The 18,149-nt window shown below is 37.8% G+C and overlaps 1 protein-coding gene across 3 annotated transcripts in view; it reads right to left on the bottom strand.

Moving 5' to 3' along the window:
- ATG5 (autophagy related 5) overlaps positions 1-18,149 on the bottom strand; it is an 86,656-nt gene that overhangs the window by 42,061 nt on the left and 26,446 nt on the right. For all 3 annotated transcript variants that reach the window (XM_009327924.1, XM_009327922.1, XM_009327925.1), the window contains exon 5: positions 5,697-5,791. In XM_009327924.1, coding sequence (XP_009326199.1) covers positions 5,697-5,791 — 95 coding nt within the window. The remainder of the gene's footprint in view (positions 1-5,696; positions 5,792-18,149) is intronic.

Here is an 18,149-nt window from a genome sequence, read left to right as displayed (position 1 = left end):
AGCTAGCTTAAAACTATCCAGCTCGGTAACAGTTCAACCGTGGCTCAGAGAAGCTACCCAAATCCAGGTTTTATAGCCCCATCTCTTCTGCACCTCCTTCCCTGAGCACTATGCAACTTTTACAATAGCTTTGAACTAGGTAGATTGACAGTTTTACAGATAACTTGGGCATATTTATGTGAACTTTAGTCACATCTCTGACAACAAATACAGTTTATAATCTCAGAATTTTTCTTTTAAACTCTGATTGACAGCCCCCATCCTGTACTGAGATTCTTAAAGGCACAAGGCTGATCTTGCACATGGGTTCCTTAACTCTTTTCGAAGAACTGCATGGACATTCCTTAATACAAAACAGGTAAAAAAGTCATCATTAACAGTATTGGTTTGAGCTCGCCCATTTCACTTTGCACATAGATGGACCAGAAAAGCTTGTGCCATTATGGAACCTCAACTGTGGTGACAGTGACCTTCAACTCAAGGTGACAACTTGTCAAATTGCTATTACTTTCAGCACAGAACTAAGCAATCAAGTTCAGAAAACAAGTATTCATAGCAACTTATGGATCACGCTGCCCATATGCAATACTTGCTAGAAGGGTGGTTGTTTTTTTTTTTCCAATAACGAGGCACTAGGAAAAATATTTGCCTACCAAAGCTTTTAAACTTTCTCATTCACAGAGCTTTGATTTTGAAGTAATTTAAAACTGGTTAAAATGTGCTAGTGTTTCTTCAGTGCTGAACCATCAGTTATTAGAGTAAGTAATTCTGTGTACTCAATTGATAATGAATCAGAGTCCGGTTTTTTCTTTTCAGCACAGAAATTCAGCTGAGCACAGCTCTGTTACGCAAATCAACCATCATTTCAATTTATTTTCCTATTCACTCAAACTTCTTCTTTGTAAAAGGAAGTTTTTAAGAAATAAATTGATCTATTTTCTGCAGGTCCTTTATGAAAATGTCATTTTTAATAAATAAGAAAAAAGTTAAATAATGTATTACACACAGGTCTATTCAAGAGCATTTTGCACTAGCCAACAAGACGCTGAAACTTGCTGTGTTGTGTTGCCCTCTTCAGGTCGACAGCACTTACATTTTCTAGTTCTTTTGCTCGACGAGTCATTGCATTTCAACTTCTTTCATAAAAATTTTCAGATTTGCAGTTTCAAGTAGCAGCTAACTGTACCTCTATCTCACCAGTGCTTGAAGTATTTTTGATCTAAAATCCTATAGAAATAAACTTTACTTTTGGCCTCTATGTCTCCCTAACTTTAATACTAACCTTGAGGATTATCAAAATATCAGGTAGTGGTTGAAAAGATGACTGAAAAAACAACTTCAGCACTGGTAAGCAAGCCTCATGACAAGAGGCTTAAAGAGCTCAACTGATTCAGCTTACCAAAGAAAACTGAAGCTGCTGAAATCACTCCGTAAGTGAACTTGGAGGTTAGAAAGTCAGATGACTAATTTAAAGTGGTGTAAGGCAAAACAAAATCTAGAAACTGGAGTTGAAGTCAGACAAATTCAGCCTTGAAATGCAATGGAGGCTTTTCACCCAAAACAAAAAAAAATTTAATAACCTACTAGCATAAAAGGATGGATTCATTATACTTGAAAACTTTACAGGTGGACCCAGTATCTTTCCAAACAATCTGTTTTGATCAGTTCTTGAGTAGTTGTCACAACATGGGCCAAATTGTGATGCTGACTTGCATACTTGTAATGGTTTTGTAATTAATTATCTGAGCTCTGCCAATTAATGTGGAAACACGAATAAAACAGTCTTCCATTGCTTGGGGAAGGGCCATGCTTGGGCTTCTGATTCATTTATTGAGCCAGATATTAATAATGTCTTAATATATTTCATTTCCCGCTCCCACCTTGCTATTTTTACGGGACAGGTCATGGTAGACATTTTAATCTATTTAGACATCTCAGTATTGCAACTTTGACAGAAAGAGCAAAGTGCTGGATTTAACCGAAGTATTATTAAGTATGAAGAATTTCACTCACGTTACTAAGGCAGATAAACATCATAACAATTTGTGACTGTACAATTTAATCACAACATCTTAAGGGACTTATGATAGGAAAAACCTGTACAAAGCGAAAGCCTACTATGTAATTAGGTAATAAAATTAATAATCTAATCAAAACCCTTAGAAAATAGAGGCAAAGGAAATGCTCATTCTAGTACCACGGCATGTCCCAGTACCCAAATAAAGGAAAAAGTAAACAAACAATCACAGATCATCCCCTTTTGTGCTGGCAAACACAACAGCCAGCCTGCCTTAAGCCAAGTGCGACTCTAGAAAAGCTCAGAACTTGTCATGAATAGTTTTAATGAATTTTCCTTCACATACTTTTGTAATTTTATTCTCAAGAATGAAATGCTATTTACAACTTTAAATCCTATATACTCATAGGGCAGACTCCAGAGGAAAGGAGGAAGCTTGACAGGGAGAGAGCAAGCAAGAGCAAGTGAGTGAGCATGACACGGGGAGAGAACAACATACCAAAACTCAGGGATAAGTGCAAACTAAGTGCACAACAACTGAGACTCAGAGTGCTCCCATCTGCAGCGTAAGACAGTAGTTCATCAGGGTAGCCTCTATCAGCACGTAGAGACTCCTCTCCGGTGCCTGACTAACATGCTCCGTCACAGTGCCTGGAGCCAAAGACTGATGAAAACTTCCTGCCATCTATCAGCCATATAGTTTGTTCAATTACAAAGTGCAAAACCAGCTGGTCTTGTAAACATGGGGAAAAAGTCCTCAAGCCAAACTAGCTCTAGTACTATACAAGAAAAGCCATACTCTTAAATGCATAATATACTCAAAACATTACTATTATTTTTTCTCTTGCTATTAAAGAACAAGTGAAAAAAGTACTCTATTCAACAGTACTATCAGACAAAAAGGCAAAAAGGTTTTCATGCAACTGTCAACTGCAGACGTCACCTCTGAAGTGATGAAGTGGGGCACTTTTTTTTTTTTGGATGTGTGTAAGTAAAAGTGTCACAAAAATACAATCACTACTTTTAAACCATCTCTGGTAGAAAAAGTTTCCACCTATGTCAAAGGTTCATCTGGTGCAAGTTCCATACAACACAGTTTAGACTATGACAGCTGGTAATAAAATATCCAAGATCTCTTAGCTAACTTTTAAAATTGTAAATGAGTTGATCCTTAGTGGTACTCAGTCTCCTTCTTCATCTTCTACAGTAGATGCCAGGATTCTGGTCCAATCTTAGCTGCTACACTTAAAAGAAGAGATGCTGGACAAGGGCTTTTAAAATTACTTGTGGTTAGTTTAGTTCTGACTTACCCAAGTACGACGTTTGTATTTTTGCCATCTCTTTCTCCCCCACACACCATCAGATTTGGATACCACATGAGGTATGATTCATATTATTCTTTAGAAATGTATTTTAATAGACAAGCTTTACAATTGAAAGAGCCTTTGAGTTTTGAAAATATCAGGCCTTCAGTGAAAAGCATGTCAGATCACTTTATTGCATGCATTTTTTCCGCAGCAATTTTTCCCAGTCACATTTAATCGTTGCTAAGACTGATTTTTCTTAGTTGATATCATAATCTAGTATATTTCTTTGAAGGAAAACAAATTCATCCACCTCATACTGCCAAAACACAATCTAGGCAGTTCCCTTCACAGAATTTCCTTCTAATAATTTTGGGGTAATGGAAGGGATGGAGACTAAGAGGAGGAACTCTCCCCACTGAAGGCAATGCCTAGTAATTTCCTGCCATCCACCTGTATATCCGTAAGTATCTACAAAAACACTATGTGAAAACACATAGGGAATAAACCTCCACTGTAATACAAACCCAGGCTAAACTGGCTTTCAGGTATTTATGTAGGGATATGCAAGCAACCAATTGGAATGCAGAGCTGACTTCTACCAGCACTAATGGAAATTAAATGCAATCGGCATGGGGGTTAAATACTTCTTAAGAATACTTCTGAATCAGTTACTTCAGCATATGCAAGCCTGTCACTAAGTACTATAAATTATGTTAAAACTACAGGAATTAAGTCCTTGCTTGGAATCAAATTATAATCTCACCCTTCCTAACACTTTCTGAAAATTCCTTTAAATACATAGACTTTTATGATGAGCAGTAATCAGTACACAAAACCAACAAACCAAACAAAAAAGCTCGAAACACCTGCATCCACTTTTTTTAAAAAGAGGAACATTACTGAAAATATTTAGAAATATTAAGAGCAGCATTACTGAAAATAATATACACCAACCTTCTCAAAGCTGTCTCAGCATGATCTTTATTTGTGTTTGGTCTTCTATTCTTAGTTAGATATTTTGGGTTTAAACTATAGCAAGTAAGGGTTTCCAGTTGAAAAGATAATGAGAATCAAGATAAGTACCACTGGCTAAAGGGATAGATATTACTGAATTAGATTTTTTTTTTTTAAAGCTTTACTAGCATGAAATCATGTACTATCATAGAAAATTTCCCTCATGGCTTAAAGGTCTGTACCTTATTTAGACGGCAAAACCTCCATTTCGCAAACCCATTTACATGATTTCTATGAAAAGACTTAAAAAAAACCCAAAACCACCTATCTGAGAACAAACAACTTAGTTACCAACCAAACAAAATGCTGTGAGCGAACTACTTTTCCTGATACATACTTTTTGATACTTACACAAACCTTGCATCTGCTATGATCTCTGACAAAATAACTGACTTCCGTTCTCAATCTAAGGTTTCACTATGACAGTAAATGTCTTATATCTAACATTAAAAGTTACTTCAGTCCCATTGCAAGATTGTATAGCTTTGTATGGTCATTAAAACCTGTTATAAAGTACTATCAGACTATTCAGTACTATGAATAAAGGACTTCTGATAGTTACAGGTGCAAAACTTAAATGTAAACATATGAAAACGTTTCAAAGATGAAACGGAGCAGAACTGTTTCATTTACGGAGAGGCTACAAGAATTCTGCATAAGCTTTTAACCATACTTAATTCCAAACTTCATCGTGACCTTAATGCTATAAAAACTACATGGACATCGAAAAATTTTAAGGATTCCAAGGAATATGTCTCCAAAGAAACTGCTGAGAAAAATGGAGCATTGGTGTATTAAAACAGCAAAAATATTCAAAGCTAGTTTTGGATTGTAAAGTATACAATTAGAAGACAAAGGTAAGAACTAGATGCAACATCTATGCCATTATTTTCACCTTATAATGCCAACAAGCAAAGAAGCCTACACAGTGGGCGAGGGAAAAGTGTTACTCCTGGAATGTTTGACTTAGACCTTTCAGAGGGCATTTTGCATCCAAAGCAGTCTTCATAGTTGGCAGTTATTTTTAATGACAGAATTAGCTTTTTTTTTTTAAAAAACCAACAACTAAAGCAAACAAACATAATCTATACCAGCCTTAGCACATCCTCAAGTATTACACACCTACAACATGACAAATGGTAATTAACCATTAGAATAAATACTATTATTACTTATTATACTATAAATAAATTCTATTTTGTCTTTGCTAATTCATACAACTCAAGGGTCCAGCAAAGATGAGCATACAAAGTTTTACCATGTTAGAAAAGGGAACGTATAATTCTGAAACAGATTATGATATGTGACACCTCAGTGGAAGCATTTAGTAAAAGTGGTTTTATTTCATTGTCTCCTACCTGATAAATTCTAAATGGGATGTATCGAAATCCATTATCTTCTGGAGGATACTCCATGAGTTTTCGATTTATTGCCCAAAACTGCTCAAATTTATCTGTGAAGGTAAAATTAGATTTTGTTAATACTAATAACATATATTCTTTTTCAGCTAAAAGAGGTAAATGAGACACAACTGGAACAACATGCAAACTTTTCTTACAGAAGTTTGACCTATATGAATTTATTTTCCCCACATTTCTCTTCCCTATTTAGCCTGAAGCCAAAGGTAAGTCATCTGCATTCTCCTTTGAAAACAGTGATATGGCAACTTACCGAACTGAAAGGGAAAGCAACTTGAATTCATCTCATATCTCCCACTGTTAGGGAAACACTGGGCCACAAATTATGGATTTCATTACCTCAATTAACAGTGCCTGTTTCTCCACTCCCTGCTGCTATTGGTCCACACTGTCTCACAGTTTGTTAAAAACACCTAATTGTTCTTAACTATAGATGAACAATAGGTGTAAAGCATAGGGAAACTAAAGCAGTAGAAAAACTTCTTGAGGGGTTTACATTTCGGTATGTAAATCTTAAAATAATCCGCAACAATGTATGATATAATCAGAAAATATACTGCCAGATTCATGACACAACCTGAAAATAAAAGTTTATGTTTGAAACACATTTTTGTTAATATTATCCAAGTAACTAGGTGTCCTAGTTTCAGCTGGGATAGGGTTAATTTTCTTCCTAGTAGCTGGTACAGTGCTGTGTTTTGGATTTAGGATGAGAACAATGTTGATAACACACCGATGTTTTAGTTGTTGCTAGGTAGTGCTTACACTAGTCAAGGACTTTTCAGCTTCCCATGCTCTACCGACTGAGAAGGCTGGAGGTGCACAAGAAGCTGGGAGGGGGCACAGCCAGGACAGCTGACCCCAACTGGCCAAAGGGACATTCCATACCATGTGACGTCATGCTCAGTACATAAACTGGGGAAAGCTGGCCGGGGGGGCCACTGCTTGGGGACTGGCTGGGCATCAGTCGGCAGGTGGTGAGCAACTGCATTGTGCATCACTTGCTTTGTATATTCTATCACCGATTCTCTCCCCCATCCCACTGGCCAGGGGGGGGAGGGGGAGTAAGTGAGCAGCTGTGTGGTGCTCAGTTGCCGGCTGAGGTTAAACCACGACACTAGGTTTGGTAAAGTAGCCCGAGGCAGCACACCATTTCATCCTGTTCAGACATCACAAGAACTGAATAGTTTATAGCACTTAAAATTTATTAAGGACAGTATAGGTCTAGAGCAGTAAAGGCTTTTACACGTGCAAATCAATTATTCAAATCAAGCAAACAACCAATACCAAAAGTGACAGAAAGGAACATGAAGAGCTAAGATGAATAAAGCTGCTGCGAGCCTTACTGGAGAAGGCAGCTTTAGAAGGGGAAGAGCAAGGGATAAATTTCCTTATAGGCCCTAACTCTCCAAGACACCAAACACAGCGGACTGTGTCTGTGTGTTCAGAAGGAACACACAGTCTCCAATTTTTCCTCCTCGGCACAATGTTCAGCCGAGTCTCAAGAAGTCTGGCGGTACAACCGTTACAGAATTCAGCCCCCCTGAAGCAAGGTAAAATTCAGAAATCTATTTGTGGAACAAAGGTTCTTCCCGCTTCCAAAACTGCTGATAAAAATTAAAGCAATTGCAGAAAATTAAAAGAGTCTGAGATTTGCGTCACTCCAGCGTATAGCACAGATGCCTGTCAGTGTGCTAAAAGACATAGTTAATACATATTGCAGGGTTTATAACACGTTGCTTTTCCTGACTGAATGTGACACAAGGCAGGAATTTCCAAGAAACCATAAACGAACTCCTGCCAGGTATTCTGTCGGAGCATTTCCTGATACTTATCTCAAAGTACTTCCACACCCTTGTTTCCTGATTAGCAGCAAGGGCCTCTCGACAAGCACTTACCTGAGCTGCAGTCAGCACCACCCGAGATGAGGAGCTGCCTGGACGCAGGGTGCTACCCCATAGCAGGGTGCTACCCCATAGCTCACCGGCTGGGAAGCTCAGCAGGTGGCCGTGATGACCCTGGAGCTGACTGTACCTAAGCAAGCCTGCATTTGGGAACCACAGCCTACGGAGCCAGAGGTTTACTCCTACAATGTCTGACACAAAGAATGACTGCATCCTCCTCATGAACTCTGTCAGTGGGAAAGTGAAGATTTAGCATACTTCCGTCATCCTTGGAGACAGCGTTGAGAATGGCTTACAGCTTTCACTACAGATTGTGTGGACAGGCATCCAACAGTAGGCATTAATCGATTACTCTTCAGTTACCACTTCTGACTATAAACTCAGTTGATAAAACTGCTTACCCCGTGATAGACAAAACAAAACAATCAAGACCTACTTAAGGTAGAGAGCTTCAGCAGACTCTTAAATAAGGAATCTACGTATTTGGAGACATCCTACCTGAACAAAAATAAAACAAACATTAATTTCATTTACTTGTTTAATGCTCATATTACAGTAGCTAAGAAAGTTGGGTAAACAGCTTACTGTCTTCAAAATTCAATAGAGATGAGCAACGTGTCTTATGGATCAGAAGAACAAGAAATTCTGAACAACTAACAGACTTATGGTAGGAACTTAAGTATATTGTCCCTTGTGACATATATGGCAAACAAGCGACTCTTTGAAGGACAAAAAAAGTTAAACAGTGGTAATGTACAGTTAACTCACTTCTATTCTTCATTCCAGCTTCCTCACCTCCCAGAAATCATGCAGGTAATCTTACTTAAGGCAGGTAAACTTACAAATTTATACCTCTCAGATTATTCTCTGAACACTCAGACAATGCTCAAGACAATCTACTGTTTTATCAAGATGTTTAAATTTCTAATAGTTTCTGTAGTGTCTAAATATAACAGCAATAAATCTGCAACAGCTGAATGACAAACTTGTTGCATTTTGTAATCAAGTATGTTCTGTCAATCCACCTGACATCCCGGGGAATGAAAAACTTTCCAGTAAATTAGCTAGACATAATGGAGTCAGACATCTTAAAGACACATCTCCACCATGTGTACAGCACTGTCTGAAGACATCTAAGCTAATTCATCCTCATAATCGCATACTGCTCTCCTCCAAACATCTTTCCATGGATACAATATTTTTACTACAGGAAACTGAGTTGGGTGTAAGAAAATTAACACAAATTTTTAAAGCAAGCAGCAGAAAAAGGCTTTATCCAGTTTGCATACTGATATATACAACCTGGTAAAAGCTTTTATTAGCATCAGGAGCATTGGCTGAATGCCAGAATCCTAAAGCTCCAAAATACAAAATAAAAAAATAACTGCTTTCACAGAACCCTTAAGACTCAAAGCTTAAAAAACCAAACAAATGAAAAATCCAACACTGCCCAACACCACACCCCCCCCAATCCCCTTGAAAATACAAGCTAAAGAATTCATCGTTCTCCCATTTTTGTGTGTCCGTACCTCCTATTTATGCAAAACAGACTTAAGGAAGCTATTAATGCTATGATGAGCTATAAGAACTAATTAGTGCTTTGGCTAGACAGGACTTAAAGACAGAAGGTGCTGGCCGGAAGTTTGACAATCAAAACAAAACAGAGTTTTCATTAAGCCAGTAAACAAAGAAGAGTTCTCTACCTATCAGCAAAAGCACTTCACACACTCATCTCCCTCCCTCGTGAAGAGCTTATGCAGTCTACATGATATCTAAACTCCCGTAACAGTCAAATCTGATTATTTTTGTTTTCCACAATCCATCTGTTTTTAAGAAAGTGCTTGACTGATGTGTTAAAGAGTTTCTGTATTAGCAAAAAACAGTACTTGCAAAAGGCAGATGTTCATATCTGAATAACAATATTTAAATTAATGGCAGTAAGATTTAAACAGAAGTGAGATTAGTGACAGTATAAAAGTTTCAAATGACTCTACTAATCATACTTCTTGAACAAGAGAGGATGGTTGCTATATAACTTTGCCTGAAGTGAAATATAAAATACAGGGAGAAAAGTTTTTATGTCAAAGATCAGAAAGTTAATAACCAAATGGAGGAGAGATCCAGTTGAAAAATCTATCAGCTAAGTCACATTTATAAATATTCATTTATTAGAAACGCAGTCACTGTATGCCCAAATACCAGACAGGCATTATTAGCCTTCAATACTACAGAGATGCACAGAATCTAAAGACAGCTTTGAAAATACGTATTTGCATATGTAGAAATAGTAAGAGTTGGCAAAATTACAAGGACTTAATGTCATCCATAACAATAATCTCAGAACACAAATTAAGCAACAAATTAAACCTCAAACATAAATTAACAACTAGAGCGTGCCACATTATGCATTTAATGTTCAGAAATCTATCACTGAAATTGTTCATGCTTTTAAAGCGTCCTTTAAAACAGCTTTAAAAAAGACTGTTAGAGGGAAACACTTGGAGAATTGTCGTTTCCTCCATTAAGCAAGACTGGAGATCCTTTAGCAATCACTGAAATTAATCCAGATTTATAACTGCTACATTAAAAAGTTGTTAGTAACTCCAGTCATAGCTTGTTGTTAATAGACAGTAACTGCTGAACTTTTTAATATTATGCAGTTTTAACTAAGGATTAGTCCAGGCTGAAATTTTCAAGGCTGGGCCTCTTTCTTAGGCTGAGACCTGGGGGCAATGTTCTTCAGACAACCAGAAAAATCAGTTTCATCGTGCCGGCATCTTATAGTCATTCTCTGAAACTCAAGTGCTGTCACGCTTCAAACAACTTGAAATTTCTCATGGATCTTGATGTTAGATGTGTCTCTTCCACCCACCTGACTCTATGAAAATGGTAACCAGGATGGGTCACAGAGGGTAAAGGGCACTGCTGAAGTGCTTGCAATCAACATATGCACTTCAATGCAGCATAGCTTTAAATCAGCATACACAAAGAATATGGCCAATTATCACAGAATAAGAAATAATATCTACAAGTAACTTGCAATAAGACACAGTGGTCACAGCATATGGCCAGTTAAAATGGAGTTCCCACTGTAGAACAGTGGGCAAAAGAACTAAAAAGATCCACCCTAATCTTTAAACTTATCAACAGAAATACGTTAATAATAAGGAAATACTTTGTTTCTGTATTTGACACTGATGCAACTGCTACCAGAGCACTGACTCCAGAATTGGGTATATTTCAAGAAGACTGTGGAGAGCACTTCAATAACAGAAAGAATTAATGCAAAAACGAGGGAAAGCTTGTTTACATTCAAAAAGGAAATGGTAATTCATGGCTTTTATCTTCCAATATCTTTTTAGAAAGTCAAAAAAGTGAAGAAACAGGTGTAGCCATTAGGGTAGCATATACACACCATTTTTTGTCTGGACTATTCATGGTTTCTTCTTAAAGCCACCTAGTTATATAAATAAAATAAAAAAATGCTTGGAATTTAATTGTATCTCTAGCTCTCTGCAAGCAATACCAATTTGCAGCTTGCATAAAAATGTGTCCCACCCTTGAGTTTGAAAAACAATACAAAAGTGTTGTCTATTCTCAGTGGTTCACCACTGTCTAATAACCATATGAACCATAGAAATGATGCACAGCTAGATGTACTTGGGCAGAACCAACCACAGCATTAACTAAGAGACCAAAGACTCCCCAACTGATGTATCAGCACCATAGAAAAACTTTAGATTGGAAGTGCCTTTGGAGGGCAAGCTTTGGAATCAAAGCTCCTGCCCCCCCAAAAAAAGCTGTCTACACAAGTTAAATGAGTTTGCTCAAGGCCTTGCCCAGTCAAGTTTTGACCGTCTCCACTGGTTTCCACTCAACCACTTTCACTCCCCCCGCCCTAATATCCCATCAGACTTCCTCCTGCTGCAACTTGTAACCATTTTCTTTTGTAATTGCCCAACTCCACTGCCAATGGAGGCACGTCTGAGAGGAGTCTGACTTCATCTGCACTAGAAGCCTTCCTCTTAGGTAGTGGAAAGTGGCTATTAGATCCATCTTCAGCCTCCTCGTCTTCAGGCTAAACAAGGCAGTTCCCCCACTCTCTTCTAATACAGCATATGCTCCAGCCCCTAATCATCCTAGCAGCACTCTGCTGGACTCTTTTCTGTTTGCCTGCATTTCTTTTGTCCTGGGGTCCCAAAGAGGACACAGCATTCTTAGTGCAGCTTTACAAGTGATGAGCCAAGGGGAAGAATTACTCACCATCTGGCTATATTCTGGGGGGCACAAGGGCTAAAACAGCTCCCTGGTTAATCTTCATTTCTGCAACACCACACAACAGACTTTTCATTCAGCTTGTTGTTCACCATTACCCACTTTCACAAAGCTGCTTCCCAGTCAGTCCCTAGCCCGTATGGGTTTTTTCCTGTCCCTGGTACAGGACTTTGCACTTGCATCTGTGAGCTCTGGGAGGTTCCTGCTTGCCTACTGCTCCAGCTTGTCACCGTCCCTCTGAATGGCAGATCTGCCCTCCAGTCTATTAACTGCTCCCACCAACTGCGTTTAACTGCTACAGCCAGAAAGGAGTCTTCTCAAAATTTAGTATCAATTCTACTTCCACATTGTTTCCAAGAAAACGAAGACTCTACATGCACACATAGTTCTGCTGACTGGTGAGCAATTTTAACCAATTTTATAAAAAGTTAAATTTTGTGCGGTATGCCTCAAGCATGAAACAGCTTTGTTGATGAAAGATAAATATTTTAAACATCTCGAAACTAACTGTACCATGCTATTCAGAAACAGTATTTACAGCTGGTTACTCTAACTTCTCAGTTATTTGAAGACCTGTCTCTAAATGACTTTAGGCCATCTAAACTCATTGTTCTTTTTCTTGTACAATAAAAACACAGATAATTACGATTATCAAGGATTCCAGGAAGACTCACACATATGTGACTACTACAGTCCAGTGCCAGCCTTTTTGAGAACACAGTTTGAAATACTGGTATGGCAACATTAAAACATAAGATTTTTTTTCTTTTCTATTTTACACATTGCCACCACCCACAGTTAAAATATTGCTGCTATTAAACACTTAGGTTACTTCAGCATTTTGACAGATCATGGTATGTAATACAAATCCACGACTGAAGAGGGCACACAAATTTACTAGTCTTTTCAGACTATCTTCAGGCACGAGTAACTATCAGATATGGAGAGATAGGACCTTAGGAACTGTTTTGACTTAATGTAAGTGACACAAGCTAGCTACAGAAATACGTGGAAATATTCTTCACATCACAGACAGCAAAGTAACAACATTCAACATGAATGTACATATCTGAAGTAGTCATAATTTTGCCTTGTAATTACACAACAGTCATTACCTGAAATATCTCCACCGCATGATGTGCCTGTTAATCTTACATACCCTCCAAATTCGCATTCAGCTGGCATGTTACTATATAATACCACAGGAAAGCAGTAGAGATTGTAAAATTTGAAAGTAAAAAACAAACAGGCTTTACTTGGCCTGTCCATGCTAAATAAGACATGGAATCACTGCAAAAGTAAACATCATGCTAACTAGCTCAAGTACTAATAATAGTCAAGTACAGTGGTATGGGCCTCAAGGTTGGCTACCTAGGTCTGTCACTCCCTTTGTAGTACTATTATCATGTAAATGAATTAAATCAATTCAACTCTGCCTGCCTATATGCACTATAACAAATTTCCAACAGCGGTGTTTACAACCAGAGAACAATTAGGAGAAACTTCCTTATGTATAGTTAGCTGTAAAGTCTAGTTTAAAAAAATATTAATTCACAAGCCACACTATAAATTGAGCTACGGATGCAACCCAAGTAAAAAGCGGAGATCCCTCCCCTAATACTGTACAGTGAGGTTTGAGATCAGTGTAATTAACACATTTACTTTTATGCTGTAACTTATCTATTAGTTTTTATAGCAAAGTAGTGTTCTGAAGATAAAGAAATAAAAGCATATTGCTTAAGTTTTGCAGGTTAACAGGACATTTTGACAACTGTATGACAAAGCAGCATTTCACTCTTCAGATTATCTATCAGATCCAAAAACGCCTTTCCCCCCGTTTTCTTTTAATATACACATGGGAGCCATACCTTACCAACATTCTTTTCACTTGTTAAACGTACTCACGAAACAGAAGTTTCACTTTAAGTACACTGTTTCCTTAACACCACCTCCATTCACTTCTAGGTCATCAATTTATCTGGAAAAGGTTCACGGGAAGAAAATCATCAAGATGGGCTACTTTCTTTCCTTTACTCAAATACGAAAATGCATACATCCTACCAAATTTAAGCCTTCTGTGTAGCCTAAAAGCAGGTGATCTCAGTAGGTATTGTCACTTAAGCTAAAAAGAAAGCTCTGATGACTGTTAAACAAAAATGTGTAATTCATTTTTGAAACACATAATCCACAGGTTATGTAGGAATAGAGTAGCAGGGCTTGTTACAGTCAACTTACAGTTGACTGTAGCAGGGCTTGTTACAGTAACTTACAGTTACTTTTCCCTTTGTTAAGTCAAAGGGAAAAGGACTCCTGACAATTTTACCCATCCTCCAGTTCTCTGCTCAAAGTATAGATAGCCTGGATATTTTAATACCTTCTTTGCCTCTGATTATGCTCTGTTTATATACATGAAAATAGAGCAGCATATCTCCATATAACTCTCTAACCTACTTTGCTTTCCCTGTACTATGCTTTTTCTAAAATACAGCTTTTCTTAAAAGTTAAGGAACCTTTATAGTAATGCATCTGTCAAATTCAGGAGTTTACTAGCAGAAAGTAATTTAGAAGCATTTAAAATTGCAAAGTAAAAACCCCTCAACAACTAAAGAAAGTTAATTTTAAAAATGAAGTCTGTTTTTTCGAGATAGTTGACTTTGAAATTTAGTTAGACCTTACACATCTTTCAGGAAATGACATATTTTGAGGTGGAGGGGAGGAAGGAAAGCAGGAGGCAGTAAAAAAAAAAAAAAAAAAGGTCCTGCATCACTTGCATCTAAGTAAAATAGATATAGAGAAATACAGTCAAAGATTCTCTCAATCTGAGTCCAAGTTTACCAAATATCTGAAAAAACTACGGAAGACAGGAGCAGTGAAAGTAGAGAACCAGCTTATGATTTGGGTTGAAGATGAAAGGCACACCTGCTTCAGTAGGAAGTCTGGAAGGTGGCTGTATTTCTGAAGAAATGGTAACATTCCAGGAGGAAGAGAGTCAAAATGAGGTCAAAACTCAAAGCCCTTGAAACTGCAACAGGTATATAAATTCAAATTCTCCAATATACATGAATAGATTATACGGTTGGCAGACTACCTGTGCCAAAGATGCAGAGACCTCCAAGCTTGCTCCCTCAGAGTTTAATGGTTTTCATTAGACACATGGACGTCTAACACAAGATAGTGAAAACACTAGAAAGCATCTCTATCTCTCTCTGTCTACCTATCTCTAGACAACCTCTTCTCATGGTGGAGGCTTCAGTATAAAGTAGCATTGTGAGTGCTGGGTTACATTTTGCTTTCCTCCCTTTTCTGCCTTCGTGCAGTTCATGCCCTCGTTTGAGACCCACTGACTCTCACCGGCCTCACGAACACAGCAGTCTGCTCTGCCCCTTTGTTGAAAGCGGAGCAGAGAAAGCCAAGGGGGGAATTCAGGCTGCCATCAGTTCCCCACCTTTGCGCTGCAACAAAGGGCAGCTATGCAAGCAGGCACCAGGCCAGCACTGAAGAGTAACAAGGCAAAAGCCGGTTTCGGGGAGATGACAGTTTAGCATCATGGTACTGCACCCATACGGGTGGAGCATTAGTTTAGTCATTTGTGCAGAAAGGGTAACAAGCCAGTAAACACCGCAGAACTAACACTGAAGTCTAGGTCACAATCCATTACCAGAAAAAACACAACCAATCATACCCAAAACAAAAACCACCACCACCACAAAAAATCATCCCTGGGAAGGCCTGCTCTGATGCATCTGATTCATTCTGCAGGTCCAGCCTGTCTGAACCTAGCCCCAGCTCAGCACCAAAACAGCGCTGGGCTGATTTTGTGCAGAGCTATCTGAATCTGTCTACACCACACCCCCCAGGTTCCATAATATCAGCAACCCCAATGCTCCGTGTATGCCATGCTATCTTAACTCCAGAATAAGCAGGTATTGACACTAATTCTAAGAAAACTTGATGCATTTCCCGAAATTTTTAACCGCCAGCCCGGAAGGTAATGACTTTTTTTTTTTTTTTTTTCCTCTTTTAACCAATACACCCATTTTCAAAGCTCAAAAGAATCGTTTAATCTTTCTTCACAGTTAAAAAAATCTCTACAGATAGAACATGGCAAGGTATTACCATTTTGGTAGCAATACAGGGAAGAAGAAAAAATGATGGCTTTGAGATTTAAGAACTAATGGCTTGTTCATTCATTCTCCTGTTAGATTCCTGAAGATTTTCTAAGTACATATTGCCTAATTTAATTTTCAAATGACCAGTTGAGATTACAGATTTGTTCAGCTGCCAAAGCATGATCATCTCGGACTGAGGTAAAGAACAGCATTGCTCCCACCAGTTCTCTACAAAGAGGAGAAACATACATATGAAACCTGAGTGGGCTATGTGTACACAGCACAAAAGAGATGCTGATAATGTATGACGCTGTTTCTTTTTGGCAGTTCAAACATTTCTAAACAGGAATGTGATAACCCAGAAAAAACACAACTTCTGCCCTCAAAAACCCAGGGCTGGTTTAGATATGATTTAGAAAGAAATGCAAGAAAACACAGGCCTGATTCCGTCAGTAAGACAAGAAAGATAACACATGCATTAAAAGATAAAATATTGCATATTCTGAATGTTTGCAGGATTTTTCTCCTTTAATAAGAACACTTCAATATGGCCACTTAACTTTTAGTAAGCCCTACGGTATGAATGAGCATTACATTCTTTTTCCATAATATTTTCAGTAAAATAATGACTTCATTATATTTTATAATATATAAAGAAACCTTAAAAATGGCCATGAGTTTTTACTGTTTATTTCCCCCCTCACGTATCAGAAACACCAAGTCTAGTCTTCGCTGGTTATAAAGGATGCCTGTGAAAATTTCAGGGTATGGTTGCTTATGTCTCTCTACAACTGATGAAAAGCAGCTGTGTTAAATCTAAAACCCCTCCTTTATCAGAACCATAACATACTGAAGTTATAGATATCAATTCTTTGAACCATGCGAAAAATATAGCTCTCCCCCCGAAAACAGTTGAGATTTCATTTGATCCTGAGTCATCACTAGGCCCACAAAGTCTTAATGTTTCAAAGCTGAAAGCCTTTATTTTTCCACACAAAAGGCAAGAAGAAAAAACCATCCACTTGAAAATTCTCTTTATCCATGATAAAAATGGCCATAACACTGTTAAAGCAAGAACAGTAGTAACATTTTCCATCAATTCTGACCAAAGAATTTTAACAACTCTTACAAAGGAACAGAGGTCAGTATAGCTATATAGCCTGCCTTTATCGCTTCCCTACCACAGTCAGACACCCATGACGCTGGTCAAAATTAGGGCAACTCAGACGTACCGGTCCCAGAGAAGTGTTCTAGCTAAGAAATACCTGGTTTATGGACAAAAATCGGCTAACTGAAGTCTGAAGAACAAGCAAAACCACAGTACAAGCAATAGACGGAGAAGTATGTTTACCTTTCTGATTTGGTAGCAGATTAACACAAAACCAGAAATGGTGGGAGGAGGGATGTAAAGGTTGTTATGAATACATACCAGCTGTTACCAGCACAAGATTTTGCCACAAATTCACTATTACAGCCCTTCCCTTAAAACTGAAAAGTTTCTCATGCTACCTGTTCAAGTACTTCCTTCTTAGCAGAAACATTTATACCAAATTACACTTGTAATTGGTAGTTACATTTCTCCAAACAAGCAAAATTGGATTTTTTTTCAAAAACAGAAGTTTAATACGTACCCTGTAAGTATTGCTATCACTTGTTAAATAAGTAACACTTCCCATATTTAAGAATTGAAGAAAATTTTCTGAAGTTTCACAGAAAAAGAAGACTGCAGATGTATTGTTACTTACAAGGCAGTTATCACAAATGCTACTTTCTTTTCTTTTTTGTGGTCATTCATTCTGTTTCATAAAGAGGTTTAAAGTTATTACATCTCAAATGAAAGCCTATAAAAACATACTGAAAGATACAACATGCTTAAAAAGAGTTTTCTTGGTTTCACAAGCTTTTCTTGTTTCTCTTTTATGAAGAGCTGAGAAATTAAAATTAGCATTTGAAAGTATTCAAAAGATTGTTTAAACTTCTCATTTAGGTGTCAGATTCCACAGGTGCGATTTCTCATTAAATACAGTGAAACCTTCTTGAAATCAACCTTACTAGGCAACCTCTGTTATTAACATTATAAAGCAAAACAGTAAAATTCTGGTTTC

The sequence above is a fragment of the Pygoscelis adeliae genome, unplaced genomic scaffold (genome assembly GCF_000699105.1).
Source record: "Pygoscelis adeliae isolate BGI_AS28 unplaced genomic scaffold, ASM69910v1 Scaffold76, whole genome shotgun sequence".
NCBI classification, from domain to species: Eukaryota; Metazoa; Chordata; class Aves; order Sphenisciformes; family Spheniscidae; genus Pygoscelis; species Pygoscelis adeliae.
The sequence above is the reverse complement of the archived record's forward strand: the minus strand, read 5'-3'. Positions and strand labels throughout refer to the sequence as shown.